This window comes from Bos taurus, chromosome 14 (genome assembly GCF_002263795.3).
Source record: "Bos taurus isolate L1 Dominette 01449 registration number 42190680 breed Hereford chromosome 14, ARS-UCD2.0, whole genome shotgun sequence".
NCBI classification, from domain to species: domain Eukaryota; kingdom Metazoa; phylum Chordata; class Mammalia; order Artiodactyla; family Bovidae; genus Bos; species Bos taurus.
The window spans coordinates 45,110,387-45,135,972 of record NC_037341.1 but is presented as its reverse complement, the minus strand read 5'-3'; the positions used below and the strand labels follow the sequence as shown (position 1 = coordinate 45,135,972).

Sequence of the window (25,586 nt, the reverse complement as noted above, 5' to 3'; positions counted from 1 at the left end):
AACAAAGTGTAGAATGTCTGCCCCTATCACAAAGAACTTACACTCTTAATTTAAATAACAATGCATTTAAAAATAATACTTCAAGGCAGCAATTAGAAAGTAGTAACAAGGAACCAGATGGTGAGTTTCCAAGGAAATAATTCCATCAATAAATTCAGAGAATTTAGAATTTAATTTGAGACAAGACTTATGGGTAGGATTTATAAAAGGAGAAAAGGGCTATGATTCCTTTATATTATTTGCGATTTATTTTTTTAATTGCAAGAGTAATTCAAGCTTGTTGTAACATATAACATGTATAAATGTGTATAAAATAAAGATGCATAAAGAAAAAGCTAATGATCTCTCTTTTCACTGTGGCTTCCTTTTCAGATCCAATTCTCTCATGTAACCATCATTAATAGCTTGATATTAACTTTTCTCTGTATTTTTTCTGTTTATTTGTTCTTTCTTCTAAATCGGATCGTGTGCATCTGACTTTCCAAAAGGCATTCTTCAGATAATAGAACATGGAGTTCACTCCTTAATTCAGGGATCTTTCATTATTTTTAGTAGTTGCATAACATTCCTCATATTTTCATTAGTCTCATGATGATAAACTTTCAGATTGTTAATGGCTTTTTGTTTTTACCACTGCAGGCATATATACAGATATACATTTGTTCTTATAGTTATTCCCATAAAATAGGTTTCCTATCCCTGGTGGTTCAAATGGTGAAGAATCTGCCTACAATGCAGGAGACTCGGGTTCCATCCCTGGGTCAGGGAGATCCCCCAGAGAAGGAAATGGCAAACCACTCCAGTATTCTTGCCTGGAGAATTCCATGGACAGAGGAGCCTGGTGGGCTAGAGTCCATGGGGTCGTAGAGAGTCAGATGTGACTGAGCAACTAACACTTCCATTTTCCTTTCAAGGTAGAGTGTATGGATTTTTTATTTTAATCATTATCGATAGATTATTTTCCAAAAGTGTTGTAACAATTTATGTTGCCAAAAACAATGACCTTGTTTTCTCTCTCTGGTACCTTCAGATACAATTAATCTTTTGAAATTATTACTAAATCTGATGGCAAAATATGATACAGACATTTACACAGATATATGTTTTTCTGACTAATAGCGAATCTGGACATTTTCATCCATCATTTGCTGTTAATATTTTTAGATTATCTTTTAATCTTTTAATTTCATTTATTGTCTTTTTTGGAAAGTGATTTGCAAAAACTTTTTGTATGATAAAAATATTAATTGTTTTTATGTCTTAGTGTTTGATTTTTTCATATCTATCATATTTTTGTTGGTAAACTTTATATATTTATGTGGCATCTTTTATCATATAAAAACTTTAAATTTCTCATATAGTCATATAAGTCTTTTATTTTATAACTTTTTCCTAGGAGATGAATTTCAAATAGAGAGAAATACTTGTGCCTTTCAATGGAGACACACATTGAAAGACATTTAATGAACAATGAACAGACACATTGGGCAGGAATAGAAGGTTATACAGGTCAGTGTCAAAAAATAATGCCAGAAAGTTCTACTCCTGCCAGTCTGCGAAAGTCCAAACACTAGACTAATTAGTTTGGACCTGACCTAGAAACACAGAGGAACTGCTGAAATGTTTTGAATAGGGCAGTTTTATAATGAAAATGTGATTTTATAAAGATTAAGTTTGCACAGTGGTTTGAAAAACTGAAGTTCAGTGTCAAAGAAACCAGTATTTCAACAACTATGTATTGAAAAGACACAGTTCTAGGCACTTGGAATCACCAGGGAATAAAAGACTGTGGAGACCATTTAGTGCTCACTTGCAAGGTTAGTGTATGAGGACAGGAAGAGGTAAAATAACGGCAGTAGAAATGGAAGGAAAAAGAAAGGATGGATGTGAGAAAAAATAAGCATCAAGATGGGAGACAGAAAGGAGGAACGAGGACTTCCCTGGTGGTCTAGTGGTGCTGGGGACTGGGGTTCCATCCCTGGTCAGGGAACTAGATCCCGCATGACTATGATTTATTAATAGTTTGCTGCTGCTGCTGCTGCTGCTAAGTCGCTTCAGTTGTGTCCGACTCTGTGCAACCCCATAGACGGCAGCCCACCAGGCTCCCCTGTCCCTGGGATTCTCCAGGCAAGAACACTGGAGTGGGTTGCCATTTCCTTCTCCAATGCATGAAAGTGAAAGTGAAAGTGAAGTCGCTCAGGTTGTCTACTTGAAAGTTACACAGTCGTGTCCGACTCTTAGCGACCCCATGGACTGCAGTCTACCAGGCTCCTCCATCCATGGGATTTTTCCAGGCAAGAGTACTGGAGTGGGGTGCCATTGCCTTCTCCAATAGTTTGCTAGGACTGCAATAACAAAATACCACAAACTAGGTTGCTTGAGCAACAGAAATTTATTGTCTTACCATTCTGGAGACTGGAAGTCCAAGGACAAAGAGTTGGCAGATTTAGTCTCTTTTAGCCAAGACCCCTTTCGTTGGCTTACAGATGGCTGTCTTCTCACTGTGTCCTTATATAGCCTTGTCAGGGATGAGCACAAGTATCCCTCATATTCCTTTGTGTGTTCAAGTTTCTCTTCTCATAAGGACACCAATCAGATTAGATTGACTGCCCTAAAAGCCACAATTTAAGTGAACCACCTTTTTAAAGGCCTTATCTCCAAATACAGTCCCATTCTAAAGTGCTATGTAGGGCTTGAACATATGGATTCTGGGGTTATGGTTGTTGTTCAGTCTCTAAGTCATGTCCAACTCTTTGTGACCTCATGGACTGCAGCACACCAGGCTCTTCTGTCCTCTACTATCTCCCAGAGTTTGCTCAAATTCATGTCCACTGAGTTGCTGATGCTATCTAACTGTCTCATCTTCTGCTGCCCCCTTCTTTTGCCTTCAGTTTTCCCACCATAAGGGTCTTTTCCAATGAGTTGGCTCTTCGCATCAGGTGGCCAAAGTATTAGAGCTTCAGCTTCAGAATCAGTCCTTCCAGTTAATATTCAGGGTTGATTTCCTTTAGGACTGACTGGTTTGATCTCCTTGCAGTCCAAGGGACTCAAGAGTCTTCTCCAAGACCACAATTGAAAGCATCAGTTCTTCAGTGCTCACTTAATTTTGGAGAAAGGATACAATTCAGCCCATAATAGACTATGAAACTCCTGTTCTATCCATTGCATCAAGCTTCTGAAGGAAACCTAAATGATGGCCCCATTGCTACATTCAACTTGAATAGACATGGTTCTTAAGACTGAGCCCCTTGAAAATTTCACCTTGATCAAAAGCTGTTACCTTTCATGTAAGATTCTCCCTGGGACAGCTTTTCTCCTTGAAGGCATGCAGTTTCCTGAACATGGTTCTTTTGTAACCATATTCCTCCTCTGGACAGGTACACGCAATATTTTGTGAATGTTTTAGTATTTATTTATTTATTTGACTGTATTCAGGTCTTCGTTGCTGCAAGCAGGATATTCGATGTGGTGCATGAATTCTCTAGTTGTGGTGCACGGGCTTAGTTTCTCTGTGGCATGTGTAATCTTAGGTTGCCCACCAAGGATCAAACCCATGTTCCCTGCATTGCAAGGCAGATTCTTAAACACTGGACCAGCAAGGAGGTCCCTGTGAACATTTTAAATGTGTTAGGAAAAGTGTTGGCTGTTTACAAGAATGCTCTTATCTCATGCACATTCATCATAAGGAAGTGACGTAATGTTAGGGAAGCATCTCAGAAAGATATCTTAGAGAACCTGTGTGCTACCGCCATCTCTTTACTAATCATGGAGAAACATATTGTTTATTTTTCCTAAGCAAGGTTGACCAAGGTCAGGATCTCCCTTATCCACAGATAGCATGCCTCCCGGCCATGAAGATGGGGAAAATACTGTTTTTTAGAAATCACACCTGCTCATTTAAAAAAAAAAAAAAAATGAAGAAAATTGCCCCTTAGAATCTCAAATGAAGAAAGAGTGCTGTGATAAAAAATGTCACCATAGATCTGTAATCTCACTACACTATCCCCCAGTGCTATCTTTGGGGGAATCAGCAAGTCATGCCTGGTTTTAAATTAAAGATAATCTTTAATAATAATATTTAATATTATCTTTAATCTTTTCCTTAAAGAAATATATTTATATATCTAAAGATAATCTTCTCTTATTGGCTCCCATTAACCAATTGGTACCAGTTCAAGTATAAAACCATTTAGACCAGGGGTCCCCAACCTCTGAGATCTAATGCCTGATGATCTGAGGTGGAGCTGATGTAGTAATATTAGGAATACATGTAATGCCCTTGAATCATCCTGAAACCAGGAGAAAGACTGTTAATGTCCCCCATCCCCACCCCCATCATATATAACATTATTCTGGCAGTGGAAAAAGTACAAAACTTCCTGTGAATTTTCTTTAACATTTCCAAAACGAATTCTCTAATTTTTAATAATTACTTCCTTTGAGCAGGGGGTAATGACCTAGGCTCAGCTACTTCATTTCAAACTAGAATTTAATTTTAAAAGACTTTTTGCTTGTTGGGGAAAAAAAAAATTGTACCTAAAGAAAAATTGCTCAACTGTGTGCTCTGCTGGAATTATGCTGGAGAGATTACCGCAGCAAGCTGGTGGCCTGGGGCGGGGGGCTGAAACAAATCATTTTTGTAAAATTGAAATGAGTTCATTACAGTTGATAGCTTTTCATTTAATTTTTAAATGTAAAGTGGCTATTTTTAAAAGAAGGAAAGTAAGTCTAAATTGCCCTACTAATCCAATGAAATATTGCCAAGAGGATAAAAGCAGACAACTGTGAGCCATGTGGGGATCCTTTCCAAAGCTTGCTTTTATGCTTCTCTTCTGTTCTCATTAAAACAAGTCCCAAAGATCAAATGAAGCTGGAGCCCAAGCTCAAGGCAAGGGGACAAGTTGTTTACTTCATAGCAGCCAGCAGCCCTCTCACCACCAGGCGGGGATTCAGGCATACAGGTCAAAAGGATAATAATCCTATTTTCACCCTCCCAGGTCTCTATCAGCAACCACCAGGGAGCAGCAGATGACTAAGTCACTCATCTGGCTGCCTCCAGTTAAGTACTTGCTTGAAAATGAATAGGAAAGCTTACAAGAAGGGAGAGAGGAGAAATAATCATGGCACTAATAATTCCTATTAGTGTGGTTTTATGATTCAGAAAAGCACACACCTGCCTGCGTTTGATCTTGCCTTTTGGTGAGCCAGACATGCATCTTTGGTCTAATTGTGCAGAATTGTTGTTTAGTCACCAAGTCATGTGCAACTCTTTTGCGATTGCAGGGACTGTAGCCTGCCAAGCTCCTCTGTCCATGAGATTTTTCAGGCAAGAATACTGGAGTGGGTTGCCATTTCCTTCTCCAGGGGATTTTCCCAACCCAGGAATCGAACCAGCATCTCCTGCATCTCCTGCATTGCTGCTGGTGCTGCTAAATTGCTTCAGTCGTGTCTGACCCTGTGCGACCCCATAGATGGCAGCCCACCAGGCTCCACTGTCCCCGGGATTCTGCAGGCAAGAACACTGGAGTGGGTTGTCGTTTCCTTCTCCCTCCTGCATTGACAGACGGATTATTCACCACTGAGCCATCAAGGAAGCCTCATTGTTTCGGAATAACAATCCCCAGACCCAGAAATGTTGGAACAGAAATTTGTTCCCAATCATACACATTGTTCAGAACATTGGTTTTGAAGGCATTTTCCCTGGTTTGAATTCTAGCTTTATTATTTATGATCGATGTGACCTTGGGAAGTTATTTAACCTCTTTTTGACCTCATTTTCTCTTCTGTAAAAGGGAGATATCCATCTCAGAGGTTGTTGTGGAGCTCAAATGACAGAATGCAGGTCCAGGACTAGGAACTCTTTGGTGCTTAATATTCAATAAACATTATCACTCTATTTGTTTTATGGCTCATAAAACATACCCGGTTCAACTATATTTATTAAGCTCCAGAGTCAAGCACTTTGCTAAGTTTTGGGGGTACTGGAAAAATCACTCAAGACCCCAGGGATCCCACAGGTCACAGACGAGTATAAAGGATAAACAGATAAACACACAGCATGGATGAACAGATGCATAGAAGGTGGTACTTTAAGGAGAATTTAGTACAGCCTGAGGGAGTCAGAGAGAGCTTCCTGAAGGAAATACTTTTTAAATTTTACCTGTACCAAAACTCTCTGAAAAGGGTATTATTCTGGCATTCTACAAATGAGTGAAACAAGGTCCAAGGTCAAGGGCTTCCAGAGGTCCCTCAGCTCATGAGTGGCAGAGCCAGATCTCACTTATAGTAAATTGCCTCAAGGATACATTCCCTATGAATTAAGTCACTGAGACATTGAGCTGGTTTTGTCTTCCCCACTCTCTTTCTTACTTAAAGAGGAACAAAAAATTCACTTTCTGCATCTCCCCTGTTCTCCTTGAAAAATCTGGTGCAGCGTCAAGTTCTATAAAATCCACAATCTGCTAAGAACTGCACAATTCTAGAGTGGAAAGGTGGAGAAAGCAAGGGCAACCCACTCCAGTACTCTTGCCTGGAAAAATCCTATGGACAGAGGAGCCTGGTAGGCTGCAGTCCATGGGGTCGCTGAGGGTCGGACACGACTGAGCGACTTCACTTTCACTTTTCACTTTCATGCATTGGAGAAGGAAATGGCAACCCACTCCGGTGTTCTTGCCTGGAGAATCCCAGGGACGGGGGAGCCTGATGGGCTGCTGTCTATGGGGTCGCACAGACTCGGACATGAGGGAAGCGACTTAGCAGCAGCAGCAGAGCAGAAGGGACAAATTTTTTTTAGTAGGGATCCAGAGGGCCAGAGACAGACGTATTGTTGAATCCTAGTTCTGCCACTCACAAGTTCTATGGCAATAGGGTCACAACTTAATCTCAGTGAGTCTCAGTTCTTCCATCCATAAAATGGAGCAGCAATCCTTTCTATCTCCTAGAATTGCTGTGATGAGCACATTAGCACAGTGCTGGCACACATTATAATTGCTCAATAAACGTTCACTAATAACTGTAGCTAGAGAAATGCCATCTGGTTCATCCACGTCATGTCACTGGCCTAATCACACTAATCACCTGTGAATTTTTTTCTGAAAGCCTTCCCCTGAAGGAGATACTAGAGTTTCATGTGTGCAGGGTTCCAGTGCCTGACCAGTCCCATGATCTGGAAATCTAACCTGTTCCGTACTTTGCTATGCTTTCATTTAAACATTCTGTTCTCAGAAAAAATTAGAGAATGGCTGATTGTGCTTTTTCTGGATAAATAAATGTCTCAACATTCTCTCTCTCACACTAATCTAATCTAATCCCAGGAATTTCATTTTTGTTTTTTGAAGTCTCTTATCTACCACTTTCCACTGGAGATGACCAGGACTCCTTCCTGTCCTGAGATTGCTGTGGTGATAAGGCAGGTAGCTGGTCTTAATAATATTGTGGGTTGTGCTTTTTATTTTCAAAGCAGATTCACGTGCCTTCCTTGTTGATCCTAATACACTGGGAGAGTTGAGGAGGATGGTAATTATCTCCACTTGAAGGGTGGTGAAACTGGACTATAAAGGAAAGAACAAAAGCCACCACCACTTCTAAGCATCATTACATTCTGGGTCTTTTTAAATTTTTTATTATATACTGGAGTATAGTTGATTAACAATGTCGTGTTAGTTTCAGGTGCACGCAATGTTTCAGTCTTTTCTGCATTTTTGTTGTTTAGTTGCTAAGTTGTGTCTGATTCTTTTTCGGCCCCATGGACTATAGCCTGCCAGGTTCCTCTGTCCATGGGATTTTCCAGGCAAGAGTACTGGAGTGGGTGGCCATTCCCTTCTCCAGGGGATCTTTCCAACCCAGGGATCTAACCTGCATTTCCTGAATTGGCAGACAGATTCTTTACTGTTGACTACCAGGGAAGCCCTCCTTTTACACATAGTATCTAACTTAAATTTCTCAGGAGCCTTCTTTACTAGATGTTATTAGTTCCATTAATAGAAGACAAAAATGAGGCTCATAAAATGAAGTCACATATTTAACTTTCTCCAGATACTGAATACTACAGCTGAGAAACTCCAGATTGATCTCATACCAAAGCCAATAAGCTCAATCACTGACTTTTGCAAATTGGCTTAACCCATCAGTGACTAACACTACATAAAGTCAGGATTCCTGGGTCACAGTTTAGGATACCTTCCACCAAACCACTCATTCAGTCCTTGTTGACTGGTGAATTGCTAGAGCTTGACCCACCTGTGACTAGAACGGTCACTGCTCACACTGACCTGCTTTGCAGCTGTTTCGCACTCCTGGCTAGTTTTCTGTTCTTACCTTCTAGGTCCATGCCTATGATTTTGGGATTTAAGCATTTGTAATTCTCAAGTCAGAGAGCAGTAAATATATATGGGCTTTCCAGATGGACACAACTGAGCGTGGACACACATACACATATTACACAATTTATGTACACTTAATATATATATTTATACATATAATACATTGATATGCATGTATATGGATGTATATACATGCACATGCTTCCATAATTTGCCAGATTCTCCAGCAAGAATAAAGATTTGCCAGGCCAAGCAAACTTCTCAGGGTTTTACCAACAAGGATATTTCTTTAAATACCAAGTTGGATGTGTGTTGGTTTGCAATTTGGGGAATTTCCTCAGTGAAATTTGAACATGTCCCCATACAAGGAGGGCAAGGAATGAAAAAGAAAGGCAGGCCACTCCAAATTGGTGGGTGGAATGTTTCATAAACAACGAAAGTTTCAAGATTCGTCTTGAGCAGCCTTAAGACAAGTAGATCTCTGCACTCACCCACCAGAATTTTAAAGGTTTATTTACATAGATGTCTTAACTGGGCTCAGTCATGTTTTCAGCCTTGGTGATTTCAACACGTTATTGTCTCAAGGCTGCATCCTTGAAATGGCTTGAGCTATGCAAACAGGCTGGAATGTACATTCCACGGACAAGGGAGAGGGTGAGGAGCTAGGGTCTAGCTTGCTGGTCAACCAACGGTCACCTCTTGATTACCTCCTCCAACAACAAGGGAAAAGTGAAAGAAAAAAGTTAACAGGAGTGTCTTCTCTATCTCTGAGTGTCTAGTTCACGTGTACCTATTAGGCATAATCACCTTGAAGCTGTAAGGCAAGCACTGAGCTGAGAGATGAATTCTAACCACGTTCAGTTTCTCCTGGGGAATCTGTGCTTATGTTACTATTTGAGCTACTCCACTCATTCATTTTTCATTTCAAAAGGAGATGATGGTGAAAAAGGAGATCCAGGAGAGGAGGGAAAGCTTGGCAAAGTGGGACGCATGGGGCCGAAAGGTAGGTGACCCGACGTGACTTTGACACTTTTCTCTATACAGGACTTGGCCTGGGAGTTTAGCAGCTTCCATAACACCCTCTGCTCCAAAGAGTCATGAACTGTATTTCACATGTGAATTTAGTCACCACCAGAGAGTTCCCATGAGATTGCTTGTCAGCAAGACTCAGACACAGTTCTCAGGCTGCGTCGTTAGGGCCGATGAAAGAGGAACACCCTGGGAATTCTGGAGCATAGCAGTCTCTGGGACTATCTGAGAAACCATTAGTGTTAGAAATACAGCTTTGTTAATTGCTGTGTCTCTTCTCAGAAGCCACACTAAGCAGCTCTGGTTTAGAGTGTGAGGAGGAAGATAAGAAAGAACAGAAAGAACTGTCTGATCCATGGATTTACTCACTTTTCCCCAAGATCTCCCAGCAAGTGGTGGGGTATTTATGGAGAGATACAAGCAAAGAAAATGAGAATAACACAAAGGATTTTTGTGAATGTTTTCATCACAAGACAAGACTTAACCTTGACAAAATACAGCTTCTGCATTGTGATGTGTGTGTGTGTGTCCTGAATGCTAGAACCGTTCCTTGCCAACTGCTGCAAGGTGGTGGCCCTGGACCACTGATTTTCATATCTTCAGTAATTTAAAGAGAAGCAGACTCTTGGCTTTTGAGGCCTCAGTTTGAGAAATGCTGACTTAAACTCTTCTTAGTCTGAAAATAGGCTTCCCTGGTGCTGCCGGTGGTAAAGAACTCACCTGCCAATGCAGGAAATGTAAGAGACATGATTAGATCCCTGGATTGGGAAGAAATATGTACAATCAACTGCAGAATTATTCTCACATATAGACAGCTTTACAACTGGTAACTATTTTTTAGATAATCACAGATTAAAAACCCAAATTAATAATAATTTTGTAGGAACTCAGGAATTCCTGATTATATATATATATTTTTTAAAAATAAAAATATGGTGGAACAATCTTTGATGTTCCTTTGATTATTAGGTTTTATTATTGTGCATTTGCTCCCTTTTTAAAAAAATGGTAAGATAGTCAAATCTTATTTTAAGGTAGTGAGGAAATAGAATCCCATGAGGCTAAAATGGATCTCAGGAGGAATAGAATTAGAATAAAATACAATAATTTTTTCACTCAGTCCTTTATCTGACCTTTAGATTAAACATCCTCTGCTCAAGTTCTTTAGAAATATTGACTCTGTAAGCATTTTAATATCATCAAACCCAGGAGTCATACTCACTCACACTTTAATTTTAGTGCATCCATTATAATGCTATTAAAATAGGTGATATAGCAAAGAATATATATTATATATTGCAGATAGAAGAATGCACTTTTAAGTATTTCCTTCAAGTGAATATCATATGTTAAGCATATCATTAAAAGGAAGATAAAACCTTAAGATATAAAGATGACACATTTTGCTTTTCAGGAGTTAAGGGAGAACTGGGTGATGTAGGAGATCAAGGCAATATTGGCAAGACTGGGCCCATTGGCAAGAAGGGTAAGCTGTATTCTACCATTCTCCAGTAGCAATTTATTTATTTATTTATTTATTTATTTTTTTTTCCATGTGTCCAGGGCATGAACCAGGCATGGGCACAGAGCAAAAGCCAAGCTGGGATAAACAAGGAGTTGTTTTGTCCCTCACTGATATGAGACAGGCGCCACCAACCAGGTGCCACTCTACCCAGGTCAGGGACGTCCAGTAGCAATTTAAAGCAGATGGAACCTACCCTTAATCTATTTTGAAATGTTCTGTATCGCAAAAATGACCCTTTTTCTTTCTTTTAAAATATGAGTTCTCTCTTCCTAGCTTGGCTCTTTCTTCCATATGTAAGCCATGTGTCTTTACAAAAAGGCCTTGAGCAAAATTCAATTGAAATTCAAGGACAGAGTCAAATATAAAGTTCAGTTAAACTCTACATAGAAATGTCTCCTGGGACCTACTGGTTATAATGCTTTATATCATTAAAATGGGTGTCATGACCATGAAGCACATTCGGTTGTAGAAAACAATCATTCATAAAAATCAAGATAGCCAAGAACAGTATAATACTGTATTTTAATTGGAGTGGAATAATAATAATTCTATGTCTGAGATCTGTTAACAGAGTAGGAATCTGAAGTGTATATATCTACATCCTTTTGTTTTCACTCATATTTTGATCCTGCACATTCCTGCTTCACTATTATGTAAAACGGAGATGGCCTTCTGTTTATTATCTCAGCATTCTTATCTTCTTTTCCTAAAGCCCCGCAACGGTAGCTGGTTCTTACTGCTTCTGATATTTACCAATTCATACAGACATTGTACTATTGGTTTGAAGATGCAGAGTGATCATTTTTTACTTGGATACACAATTTGCTTGAACCTACCAACTGCTCCAGTGGAGATAAATTGCATCAGAGGAGCATTTTAAGCAGACACTTGCAACACTTGAGCTCACACAATAGTAGTGGGAGGTGGCTACGAAACTATACCTTAGTACAGTATTTCAGTTCAGTTCAGTTCAGTCGTTCAGTCGTGTCTGACTCTTTGAGACCCCATGAATTGCAGCACCCCAGGCCTCCCTGTCCATCACCAACTCCTGGAGTTCACTCAAACTCACATCCATTGAGTCGGTGATGCCATCCAGCCATCTCATCCTCTGTTGTCCCCTTCTCCTCCTGCTCCCAATCCCTCCCAGCATCAGAGCCTTTTCCAATGAGTCAATTCTTCGCATGAGGTGGCCAAAGTACTGGAGTTTCAGCTTTAGCATCATTCCTTCCAAAGAACACCCAGGACTGATTTCCTTTAGAATGGACTGGTTAGATCTCCTTGCAGTCCAAGGGACTCTCAAGAGTCTTCTCCAACACCACAGTTCAAAAACATCAATTCTTCGGCGCTCAGCTTTCTTCACAGTCCAACTCTCACATCCATACATGACCACAGGAAAAACCATAGCCTTGACTAGATGAACCTTTGTTGGCAAAGTAATGTCTCTGCTTTTGAATATGCTATCTAGGTTGGTCATAACTTTCCTTCCAAGGAGTAAGCGTCTTTTGATTTCATGGCTGCAGTCACCATCTGCAGTGATTTTGGAGCCCCAAATCTATTTCCCATGAAGTGATGGGACCAGATGCCATGATCTTCGTTTTCTGAATGTTAAAGCCAACTTTTTCAATTTCCTCTTTCACTTTCATCAAGAGGCTTTTTAGTTCCTCTTCACTTTCTGCCATAAGGGTGGTGTCATCTGCATATCTGAGGTTATTGATATTTCTCCTGGCAATCTTGATTCCAGCTGGTGCTTCTTCCATTCCAGCATTTCTCATGATGTACTCTGCATAGAAGCTAAATAAGCAGGGTGACAATATACAGCCTTGACATACTCCTTTTCCTATCTGGAACCAGTCTGTTGTTCCATGTCCAGTTCTAACTGTTGCTTCGCGACCTGCATATAGGTTTCTCAAGAGGCAGGTCAGGTGGTCTGGTATTCCCATCTTTTTCAGAATTTTGCACAGTTCATTGTGATCCACACAGTCAAAGGCTTTGGCATAGTCAATAAACCAGAAATAGATGTTTTTCTGGAACTCTCTTGCTTTTTCAATGATCCAGCAGATGTTGGCAATTTGATCTCTGGTTCCTCTGCCTTTTCTAAAACCAGCTTGCACATCAGGAAGTTCACGGTTCACATATTGCTGAAGCCTGGCTTGGAGAATTTTGAGCATTACTTTACTAGCATGTGAGATGAGTGCAATTGTGCAGTAGTTTGAGCATTCTTTGGCATTGCCTTTCTTTGGGATTGGAATGAAAACTGACCTTTTCTAGTCCTGTGGCCACTGCTGAGTTTTCCAAATTTGCTGACATATTGAGTGCAGCACTTTCACAGCATCATCTTTGAGGATTTGAAATAGCTCCACTGGAATTCCATCACCTCCACTAGCTTTGTTTGTAGTGATGCTTTCTAAGGCCTGCTTGAGTTCACATTCCTGGATGTCTGGCTCTAGGTGAATGATCACACCATCATGATTATCTTGGTCATGAAGCTCTTTTTTGTACAGTTCTTCTGTGTATTCTTGCCACCTCTTCTTAATATCTTCTGCTTCTGTTCAGTCCATACCATTTCTGTCCTTTATCGAGCCCATCTTTGCATGAAATGTTCCCTGGGTATCTCTAAGTTTCTTGAAGAGATCTTTAGTCTTTCCCATTTTGTTGTTTTCCTCTATTTCTTTGCATTGATTACTGAGGAAAGCTTTCTTATCTTTCCTTGCTATTCTTTGGAACTTTGCATTCAGATGCTTATATGTTTCCTTTTCTCCTTTGCTTTTCACTTCTCTTCTTTTCACAGCTATTTGTAAGGCCTCCCCAGACAGCCAATTTGCTTTTTTGCATTTCTTTTCCATGGGGATGGTCTTGATCCCTGTCTCCTGTACAATGTCACTAACCTCCGTCCGTAGTTCATCAGGCACTCTATCATTCTAGGCCCTTAAATCTATTTCTCACTTGCACTGTATAATCATAAGGGATTTGATTTAGGTCATACCTGAATGGTCTAGTGGTTTTCCCTACTTTCTTCAATTTAAGTCTGAATTTGGCAATAAGGAGTTCATGATCCGAGCCACAGTCAGCTCCCAGTCTTGTTTTTGCTGACTGTATAGAGCTTCTCCATCTTTGGCTGCAAAGAATATAAACAATCTGATTTTTTGTTGACCATCTGGTGATGTCCATGTGTAGAGTCTTCTCTTGTGTTGTTGGAACAGTATTTACTCTAGTTAAATTTATACAGTTATGATTTAATACTGCATCATTATGTTTACATTTCTCATAGCTGGGAATGGCACCATGTATGGTCTGCGATTGTGTATGGAAGTTTTGATAAATATTAACTTTCTATAATCAATTTGTAGATATTTTATGGTATATCTATTCTATTTAATGCATACATTTTATGTATTCATGACATACCTTCATCTTAATTTTTTTCGTATGTCTAGTCTATGCAGTTTATATGTGAGTTTTTTCAAATTGTTGCGAATCTCCAAAAAGTTCCCACCAGTGGACCACGTTATGTAGTTTGTGTATATTTCTACTTTATAAATTTCAAAAGAGTAAGATGTTTCACCCCTGCTGCACTGCCTGTTGGTCTGTGAGGTGATTCTGTCCCCACTGGAATGTATGGATTAAGAGTACTGTCTCCTTTTGCTGTTTCCCCGACACGTCACGGTGTCTTCTCCTGCCCTCTGCCTTTACTCAGACAATTTTCTACCCCTCGACACCTCTTTGTCCATCACTGTCAGTCAAAATACCTCTCATTCTTTGAAACCATAGAAAAATAGACTTCTTGATAAGGCTTTTCCTGAACCCCTCCTTTCTTTTGTGCTCCCAGCCTGAGCTTGATCATCCATTAAGCTATGAACATCTTCTACCATGGATTATTTGGTTTGTCATACAGCACAGTATTTAAGCTCTTGAGGTTCGAAATCAGAATGATTGGGTTTCAATCCACTCAGGGTCTTTCTTGTATATATTTGACCTTGTGTACATTTCTTAATCTATCTGTGCTTCAGTTCCCTCATGGACAAAATAAAGACAATAACAGCTTAAAAAAAAAGAGTCCTGTCTTCTAATCCAACTTTCTTCCATCATACTTCTCCTTGTATCAGTTTTTGGAATGGATACAAGTGTTTTGGGAGCTAGTTAAGAAGAACTTGAATAGAGGAAATATTTCATTTGGACTTAATGGAATATATCTCTGTAGTTTGTAGTCACTTCCACGTACAGTTAAGCTCCTGCTAACAATTCTGATGTAGGAATGGCTTCCAGGAATACTTCTACCACCTACCGTGCAGATGTATCCAATGCACTTCATGATGGAAAAGTGCAGGGGCAGAGGTCAGATCATCACAGGAATATGTCCAGGGCATCCAGCCCAAGAAATGTGTAGGTTGTACAAAAGAAACAGGGTATGAAATGTACCGGGCATTGTTCATCAGTGGAAAAATTTTCAAATCTAACAGCTCATATGTGAACAAGACTTTACAGAGGTATTTTCAAGTTTGACAATATTCTTAATTTGCATACACCATCAATAATAAGTTGTGAGGTGAGAAAAATGACTTACATTGTTTATAACAAAGACAAAATTCAGATTTCTGCTACAGGCTATGAGAGACTCACCTGCATGAATCCTTCTGCTAAGAATGACTAGTTGAGTCAAAAACAAACAAACAAACATATTTGAAGGCATGAGAGGGCAACCAAATTGAATAGACTTTAGGGGCTGTGATCTGGAGAAGAAGGGGACGGCACTAAGGTAGGCTCTACATCCTGATCCATTTTCCCTTATTTACAGATTCACATGTGAGGCAGTAAAGGACCAAGAGACTCGAGCAGAAAGTTGCTCAGACTTAATTGGTGTTCAAAGTCTGCCAGAGATGAGTGGCCCAGGAAATGGGACTCTTTTATTTTTCATTTCAAAAATAAGAACCTCCAGTTAGAACTTATGAAATTCTGAATAAAATAGTCAACACATGCCCATTAATTTTTTTTTTAATTTTAGCAAACAAAATCAAGGGGAACATTTAATATGAAAAGGAATAAAAAGGAATAGCATCAATGAAAACTTATTTAAAAATCATATTTGGTAGTGAAATATTGAACACTGCTCTCCTGATAATGGAAATGAGATAAGTATAGCCCTCATCAAGTCTAGTCAACATTATAGAAGAGGGTCTAGCCAGAGGAAAAATGCCAGAATAAGAGATAAGAATCACAATAGTTGGAAATGGAGAAATAAGAAGGTGATTAAGAAGGTGATTATTTCCTGATCATGTAACATACCCAGAAAAATCAAAAGAATCTACAGATAAGCTATTTGTATTGTTTTTAAAGATAGCTTAACAAGGGGCTTCCCAGGTGGTGCTATGGTAAGAATCCACCTGCCAATGCAGGAGCTGAAGGAGATGCAAGTTCAGTCCCTGGCAAAAAAGATCCCCTGGAGGAGGGATGACAAGCCACTCCAGTATCCTTGCCTGGAGAATCCCAAGGACAGAGGAGCCTGGTGGGAGTTGGACATGACTAAACATGCAGGCAGAGCTTTAATTTACAAAAATCAATTTTTGTTACTAAGTACTAGAAACAATTTTAAAAACTTAAAAAAAAATTAAAAAGATTCCCTTTATTATAGCAAATATCTAGAAATAAATCTAACAAAAGATGTATAAGCTCTCTACAACAAACACTACATGATTATAATGAGAGAAATTAAAGATTATCTAAGGAGATGGAAGTAAAGCTACATTCATAGATTAGGAGACTCAATCTATGTTAACCTTATATAATGTGATTGCATCTCAGAAATCTTGAAGTCCAACATCCCATACTCTAGTTACACCTTTCCATCCCTTAACATATCCCTTAGACATAGTGTTAAGATGTCCCAAATTTGATCTGTAGTTTCAGTCTTCTCTCAATTAACATCCCAGAAGTAGTTCTCTTGGTATCTGATAAGCCAATTCAAAATTTATATGGAAATGAAAAGGACCATGGATACCCAAAGACTATCTTGAAAAATAAAGACAAAAGTGAAAGATTTAAATCAAATAAATGTTATAAATTAATGTTTAATAAATTTAAGCATTTATTATAAAGCTAAGCAATTACAATAATGTTGATTTAGTGCAGAGACAAATAGACCAGTGGAAAGAAATAAACAACGCAGAAACAGACCCCAAACTTGAGTTATGCAAAGGTGATATTTTGAAATGGGAAATGAGACACCTATCAATAAATATTGCTAGGTCAAGTGGATGAATATGAATGCAGCCAAACATACACAGCATATTATATATGAAAAGAACAATTGTAGATGCACAAAATTCATTTATTAATTAAAATGTTACATTTTTAAGTGAATTTTGTAATGTGGCACTTGACTACTTGTAAAATTTAGTCATTTAGTTTTATTTCTTTTCTTATAATGTGTTGATTTTTATCAGTACTTTTTAATTTGGAATTTGGCATTTTTTTTTAAAAGTCTCCTCAAATTGTATAAGCTTTGGATAAAATCATCATGAATCTGCCTCTGGTTATATCAGCTTCACTTAACAAATGTTTAAGGGATGGAAAGGTGTAACTAGAGTATGGGATGTTGGACTTCAAGATTTCTGAGATGCAATCACATTATATAAGGTTAAGATCTCAAGTATTTCCCTAGAGATGAGCAGAAGTAGAGGGGGAAACTAAGTTATTGCAGTGAACACATCCAAAATTCAAGACCTTCATTTTTCAGTGAATTATTCTAGATGTTGAACTTTCCTAGATTTAGATATGTCAAATCTAGATGAGACTCCAACCAGGAGAGTTGAAGTTCATGACTTTGAGCCAAGTCTTAATCCTTCCATAGATTAAGACTAGATAACTCTTGAAGAGAGGGTGGTAAACAACAGAGACAAGGGGAAGGTCGAAAACTGTACTATGATTATCTGAGCCTCAAAATGGATGAAGTTCCAAATATTGGAGAAGCAGCAGTCTGGAACGGATAGGGTTAAAAGATGCTCACTCCTTGGAAGGAAAGTTATGACCAACCTAGATAGCATATTCAAAAGCAGAGACATTACTTTGCCAACAAAGGTTCGTCTAGTCAAGGCTATGGTTTTCCCTGTGGTCATGTATGGATGTGAGAGTTGGACTGTGAAGAAGGCTGAGCGCCAAAGAATTGATGCTTTTGAACTGTGGTGTTGGAGAAGACTCTTGAGAGTCCCTTGGACTGTAAGGAGATCCAACCAGTCCATTCTGAAGGAGATCAGCCCTGGGATTTCTTTGGAAGCAATGATGCTAAAACTGAAACTCCAGTACTTTGGCCACCTCATGTGAAGAGTTGACTCATTGGAAAAGACTCTGATACTGAGAGGGATTGGGGGCAAGAGGAGAAGGGGACGCCAGAGGATGAGATGGCTGGATGGCATCACTGACTCGATGGACGTGAGTCTGAGTGAACTCCGGGAGTTGGTGATGGACAGAGAGGCCTGGCATGCTGCGATTCATGGGGTCGAAAAGAGTCGGACACGACTGAGCGACTGATCTGATCTTCTTCAGGCCAATTCCTTATTCAAACTCTTATACATATGCACCTAGTGCACACCTATCACTGTATTATCACTATGCCTTGTTAACTTGTCTGTGTCATTCAACAGGCTATGAATTTCTGGAGGAAATGAACGGAAGCTATATCAGATCTATTTGTTTAAATACATATAAGTTGTATTGGGGAAATCCTGCTTTTTAATCATTTTATTCTAATGTCTACTATAAAGGAGAAACTAAATGTTTATTGCATTAAGAATGAAAAAATAAATGATATATGTCATTTCCTATGATGTGACTCTCTTTTCTACTCTTTATTTCTGTTAGCTACTACTTTCCCTTAACATTAGTTTTCAATACTGGCTAAGTTTTTTTCTCCTCCAGAGATATGCCTTGAAAATTTATGAGCATGTCCTGGAATATTTTTGAAAATGGAGGTTCAGTGTTCTGGCTCACCTGGATTAATTTCATTTTTAATCTGTACTTTGAAATTTATTGTCCTCATTTTGTCGCTGGTCCTTCTAAATTTTTCACTGACTCAGATTAATCTCAACTTTCTGGGCTGACCTTAATGTTGTCACTTGAATGGAGAAGGTAGCTTTCTGGATGTCAATATTTCATTTCAGGAATAGGAAAGGATGATTTAGTATAGGTAAATTCAATCTCATAGCAAAATAGATGCTTTTATTTAAGGTCGATAATCCTTTTACAGTGACAGTATCACAGTGTTTTGTTTGTTTAAATGCAACCTCTGATTCTTCAACCTTAAGACAGTTAATACAGAGGTGTTCTCACTTATGGGTCAAAAATTAATTTTTATATGTGGCTTTAAACCAGATTTCATTTTGGGGAAATAGACTCAATGAGCTCACATCCACGATGAACTGGCTAACTACTTGGCACGCTTTCCGTTACTGTAACTCTGATTTAGTGCATGGAAGCAAACGTTGGTTAAATACCCTCTACAAGTCAAGCACAGACCTAATCCCATGACATTGTCTAATTTATCCTTCTTATGACTTTAGGCACCATCATTCCACTTTAAAAATGAAGAAATGGAAATTTAAAGGAATTAAGTAACTGGTCCATGTTTAGCTAGTAAGACGCAGAGTCAGTATTCAAACCCTGGTTGTTCAGACTTCTGCGGTTTTTCACTCCACCATACTGTTTTGACTTCCCCATCTGTTAAAAAAAGGAAAAGAATTCATGTCAAAATACTGGAACGTAGTCACAGTGCTTACATCTTCTCAGAAAAAGTCCATGTATCAATTCAAGAATCTATTCTCTACATTGTTAACATCCAGTTAAAGGCTGCTGTTTCAAAGAAGCCTTCCTTTCCTACTCTGATCCGCAGTCATCTTTGCCTTCTTTGAATACCCACCAGACATTTCTTTTCTCTCTGTTAGGGAGTAATAGAGCTAGTGTCTCATCTCCTTGGTCTCTTATGTGCGCTTTGTTTTCCTTAAAAACTTAACATTTTGGCCATGCTGCACAGCCTGTGAGATCCTACTTCCTCAACTAGGGATTGAACCAGCATCCTCAGCAGTGAAAGCATGGAGTCCCAACCACTGGACTACCAGCGAAGTTCTCCAAAAGCCTAAAATTTTCTAAAGCAAATACTTTATGAATACTTTTTAAATGTTTATTATTGGACTTAGACCAGAACTAGGATCATAGCAGAGCTAGAATCAGTTTTCAACTCATGTTGAATTGAAAGAGATTCACACATAAAGAAAATAAACTATTTTTAAATTAAAATATGAAGCCAGATTCATACGATCTTTCAAATCCATACTGTTTTTGGTGATGATAAGACTTATATTACTTTCAACATTAGAGCTCTTTTTGAAGATTTTGCTTCCCTTCATTATATTGTTGGTTAAATTACTTGAAAAGTACCGCAATCTGGGAAGTCAGAAGTGGTTGGGTTTTAATAGCAGCACTGCTTTTGAATTGTTGGATGTCCTTGAGTCATTCATTTTGCCTTCCTCTCAATTTCTTCAGTTGTTAGAATAAAGATAATGATAGCACATAGCTCATTGGATTTCATATAACAATACCTCTAAAGTATCCAAACAATACTTGACAAATGATTGGCACTCAGCAAACATATATTCCCTTTCTTCCATTAACATTGTCTCAAATCCAGTCTTATCTTTTCCAGTTTACACATAAGAGAAATGAGGAGTTTTCAGGACACAGATCTGATGTGTCCAGATCAATCTTCCTTATCAGGATGCTTGGCATACTTTTATGCTTCTTTCCCAACTACTGCTGTACGGGATCTACTACCTGCCTCCCACCTCCACCTGCTGAAACTCCAGCACCATCACCTCAGGAGAGCCTTCCTCCATTCTTCCAGCTGGAGCACTATCTCTGCCAGCTCCCTCTAACATTGGACAGAGTATGTTATCTCTGTACATGGTATCTCTTACAATATTTACCACATTCCATTGTCATAGATTTCACCATGGTCTCATTTCATCTAAGCCCAAGGTTCAGAGACATTCCAGTGCATACTCAAATTACATTCAGAGTTTCAAGGAGCCCCCTCCTTTTATCTGGGGAGCTCCTGAAGGTCTGGCATCACTGTAAAGAAAAGCATCCATGTGAGTCAATTAGGAAAGGCTCAGCAAATCCTTGATGCCCTGGTCAGCATGAATTTCTGGATGATCAATGATCAACAAGCACAGGACTCTTAATGAAAAGTGATCAGCAAAGACAGAATAGCTAATGGACAGGCAATATGGGGGATCCTTTCAGTTTTCCCTTTTTGTTGGGAAAGGAAGGAATTAGGCAGAACCTCAATGCTGACTCCATTCCCCTTTACATTGTCCCCTCCGTTATTTACCCAATTCCTGGCCATATCATTGTCCTACAAGAGTAAACCTCATACTCTTCTTTAGCCTGTATGACTATCATCCTGTATTTATCTCCCTGAATTTTTTCTTATTCTTTTTCCAGATCTCCACTGAAGCATAAGCTCTATTTTACTTCTATCAGGATCTTCTCTTTTGATTCCCCCAAAGTTCAGCCAAACATTTCCTCTTATAAATCAAAAGCTTTTGCTTTCAATTATTGTGTCTGATGTGGACTTCAAGAGCCTATTTTGAAGTTGAAAAAAGTCAACTTTTTTTTCTCTCTGCTTTAACAATTCTGATTCTCAAATTTATTTTGTCGACGTCTCTGATTAAGAAAAAGGTCACATAAAAAAAAGAGCAGAAAGGAAAATTATCAAGGTTGATATTTCAGAATAAGATTTTTGACACAGCTTAATATTATCAGTATTTGCATACATCACATCTCTTCCAAAAAGCATAAATTCTTTCAAGCCAAAAGTTTAATCTTGTCTCTCTTTATCTCTTTTCAAAGTACCAAGCAAATGTTTTGTCTTTCATAGAGTAAGTAAATAGTATGTATTTGTTGAATTAAATTGAAAAAGCACAATATATGTTTTTGAAAATCCAAGGGCAAAGCCACATGGAAGAACTTAGGGGCATAATATAATAAATACACAGACACTGTGTTATGCTAATCAATTGATTCAGATATGTAAAGCAATGGAACTTTAAAAATTAAAAACATGCAGAATATTGTATTAGCTGTGCCTAGAAGGCCACATTATAAAAACATGTTAGTGGCATAAATGACACAAAATTAAATGTTTATACATTCAGCTGGAATTCTGTATTCCATCTAATTAAATTATGACTTATTTGATTAGTTATACCTGTGCAGCCAACTCAAAACCAAATTATTTTTATAATATTAGTAAATATTACTTGGAGATATTACAAATGAAGTTTAAAACCTCTTTCTTCTTATTTTAGGTACGTAATATATTGTCTGCCTGATATAATTATATTTCATTATATTTTATGCATTTAATTCTACTCCTTAATAGTACTATTTTATTTAGTTGTTCTTTTCATGGCTATTGTTTTTCTTCAGGTGACAAAGGGGAAAAGGGTTTGCCTGGAATACCTGGTGGAAAAGGCAAAGCAGGTATAATATGCTCATTTTTTCTTTTTTAAATTAATTTTTATTGTAGTGTGGTTGCTTTACAATGTTGTATTAGTTTCTACTGTACAGCAAAATGAATCAGCCACATTTTCTTTATCCATTCCTCTGTTGATAGATATTCAGGTTGCTTTTCTTTTTAATTTTTAACATCATTACAAAACTATTTGTCTCAAAAATAAATATATTTAATAGAAGAACAATAGTCTGTTCAGTGTGATTAACCTCCTTTTCCTTGGGCCAGAGGGAAGGAAGGAAGGAAATTCTCCTCTCTCTCCAGTGGTGACTTTTCAGGCCCTGTGGAAGGGGTGGAAGGACGGTGGTTCATTCCACCTCTGCCACGCTTGCTTGAGGTAGCAATTCTAGTACATCAGGAAGCAGCCCTCATCCCCCTAGACCAAGAGGAAAATCCACAAGGGCCTCAGCAATAGGACCAGCAATAGGCTCAGCCTTTCACCAGAGTCTCAACCAAACACTGGCCAAGCATTTTGTCACCAGCAAACTGGCCTGATGGACAGAGTCCTGGCGGTTACAGAACATGCATCAGTGGTCCGGAAGCCTCTCCCTGATACTGAAAAGAGGACTCTTTCCAGTGCTTGATGCAGGGAAAGAAAGTAGCCCATTCCTGGTGAGCTTCTATTATTTCTATCCGTAAAGGTGTGAGCGCATGCGTGCTTAGTTGCTCAGTCATATCAGACTCTTTGTGACCCCATGGACTGTAGCCTGCCAAGCTTCTCTGTCCATGGGATTTTCCCAGCAAGAATACTGGAGTGGGTTGCCATTTCCTCCTCCAGGGGATCTTCCCTACCCAAGGGATCAAACCCACATCTTTTGCATCTCCTTCATTGGCAAGTGGATTCTCTACCACTGAACCACCTGGGAAGCCCTTATCCATAAAGATGTAGAGAAGCCTAAGAACTGTTTTAAATTCCTTATATTTAACTGTGAATATGGATAAATAAAGCCACAGATTTTCCCCCCCTTTGGCTAGTAAAATTCATTTTGCTTTTCAACCATCGGATAAAAAAGCAAATGGAAATGTTGACATGAAGCATAGTTAAATAGGAAAAAAGAAGCATTTACTTTACATCATTTTCCTTACAGCTTTTTCTCAGCCACATTATCAGTAGGTGATTGAAAAGGTAAATGAGTGAAGGGGAACTAGTGGCAGAAATTAAAATCATAGTTAATCCACAAATGGGACAACTTGCTCTTAAAATTATAAGATGAATCTATTCACAAGATTTAAACTTAGTCTCAAAACATTAAGCTATACTCCAAATGGATAATCAGAATTAACATTAATTTTGTCATGAAAGGTTTCTCCCAACTAACAATACAGTAACACAAGAGAAAACTAGAAATATGTTTTTAAAACACTGTAAAGATTTTATTCTGAGACTGTAGAGGTACATTCTGTGTTCAACAAAAATGCCAAATGATTCCCAATATGTGAGCAGTGGTTCGTCACATTTACTGTTCTTTTTAAAAAACTGGTTTAGAACTCTCTTTTAACTGCTTCAAATTATTGTAAAAGATGTATTCAGAATTCCTGTATATTGGAAACCTTGTCTTTAGTAAAAGACAAAAAGCATCACCATTCACAGAAAGACATAGCTAGACTAGAAAAAGACAGTAAATATTGGGAAGAGAGCAATTGCCTCTCTTATCCATTCTTCATGGGCATCAACATGAATTGACAGCTTTGTCATTTAAAAGGTACTGTCTGTGATTGTGGAAGATACCGAAAAGTTGTTGGACAGCTAGACATCAGTGTGGCTCGCCTTAAGACTTCAATGAAGTTTGTTAAGAATGGTGAGTCTATTCTCATTTGCTTTGTGGTATTTATCCATGGATCTATCTCCTTCAACATGGCAATTCTGGGATTTTCCTGGCTGTCTAGTGGTTAGGGCTCTACCCTTCCACTGCAAGGGGCATGGTTTCTTTCTCTGGCTGAGGAACCAAGATCTTGAATGTCACATGACCTAAATAAATAAATAAATGCAAATTTAAAAATAAAACAATCTTTTTCTTAAAGAAACAAAAACAAACAAACCACTGCAATTCCAATATCCCTAGCAGAAACTAACTTAGTTTGGGCAAAGGATTATTGAGAGAGTGTCTCCAGTTTATAGCTCTCTTAGAATCCTGATTATCCACTTACTCTAGTATACTTCAGGTCCTGTGGACATACATATGTCCATTCCTATAGGTAGAAAAGGGGATTTTAGTGACAGAGGGGGAGGGAGAAAAGGCAGAGTTTGAGTACCTGGGCCTTAAGAAAAAAGCCCAACAACCAGCATCTTAGAAAATAAAAATAGTAATGAAAACAGTAGTTGCTTTGTTGATTACTTGCAATAATACTAATTTTTATGATTAGACTGAAGTTTAGAGAGATTACCTTGCCCATAGATACACGCTAATGAGCAGTGGAGGAAGGATTTGAATACAAGGATTTGAATTCACTGACTCCTCTGCCCTCAGTACAAGTCAGTGAGAACGTCATGCATTTCTCTAAACTGTGCTAGTCCACGTTAGCCCTTTTTGTTTTCTCTCGTATTTCCCCAGGATGGTTAGCAGTAAAACCCTTAAAGTGGGGCTTATGTGCTCGCTCCTGAGACAGTATGAATCAGGGAGCTGTTCTAGTTGCTGTTACAACTATTTTCACTTTGTTGTACTTTTATTTATTGGGTTGGCCAAAAAGTTCATTTGGGGTTTTCCATACAATGGTACAGAAATATTATAATCCAGGAGTATTTACTTACATTAGTAGAGGCACACAAATGCTACCTTGTGTCCATCCTCATCTTGTAATACTAGAGGCATAGGAAATGTTTGATATTAATTAACCCTCAGTTATAACTCTGGTTATAACCTGTACAGATGCTGCCTCTGACCTGACTTTGACCCCAATGACTAAACCAAACTCCAGAGGTTTAACATAGTGCTATAGTTCTTAACATTTGAGTTCTCATAGTTTTATTTGTAAATTTTAACTTATAGGCCCTTAAGGGTATATATACATATATATGTGTTTGTGTGTGCTTGGACCACAAAGCCCAAAACATATATAGCATATCATGGTCTTGTGATGATACTGACTTCCTAATTCTCTCCTGAATCTTACTCAGAAGCTCAATCTATTTTATGTGTTGTTGTTCAGTTTG

The 25,586-nt window shown here is 38.5% G+C and overlaps 1 protein-coding gene and 1 non-coding gene across 5 annotated transcripts in view; one reads left to right on the top strand and one right to left on the bottom strand.

Moving 5' to 3' along the window:
* COLEC10 (collectin subfamily member 10) overlaps positions 1–25,586 on the top strand; it is a 195,041-nt gene that overhangs the window by 163,730 nt on the left and 5,725 nt on the right. For all 4 annotated transcript variants that reach the window (XR_001501838.3, XM_025001502.2, XM_059893191.1 and 1 more), the window contains 4 exons: positions 9,253–9,324; positions 10,765–10,836; positions 22,351–22,404; positions 24,139–24,234. Coding sequence is in view for 3 of the 4 variants with exons in the window: in NM_001205713.1 (NP_001192642.1) it covers positions 9,253–9,324; positions 10,765–10,836; positions 22,351–22,404; positions 24,139–24,234 (294 nt within the window). In the remaining variant the exon portion in view is untranslated. The remainder of the gene's footprint in view (positions 1–9,252; positions 9,325–10,764; positions 10,837–22,350; positions 22,405–24,138; positions 24,235–25,586) is intronic.
* On the bottom strand, positions 10,902–11,036 carry LOC112449625 (small nucleolar RNA SNORA48). The gene has a single exon (XR_003038226.1). It is a non-coding gene; the product is annotated as a small nucleolar RNA SNORA48 (small nucleolar RNA).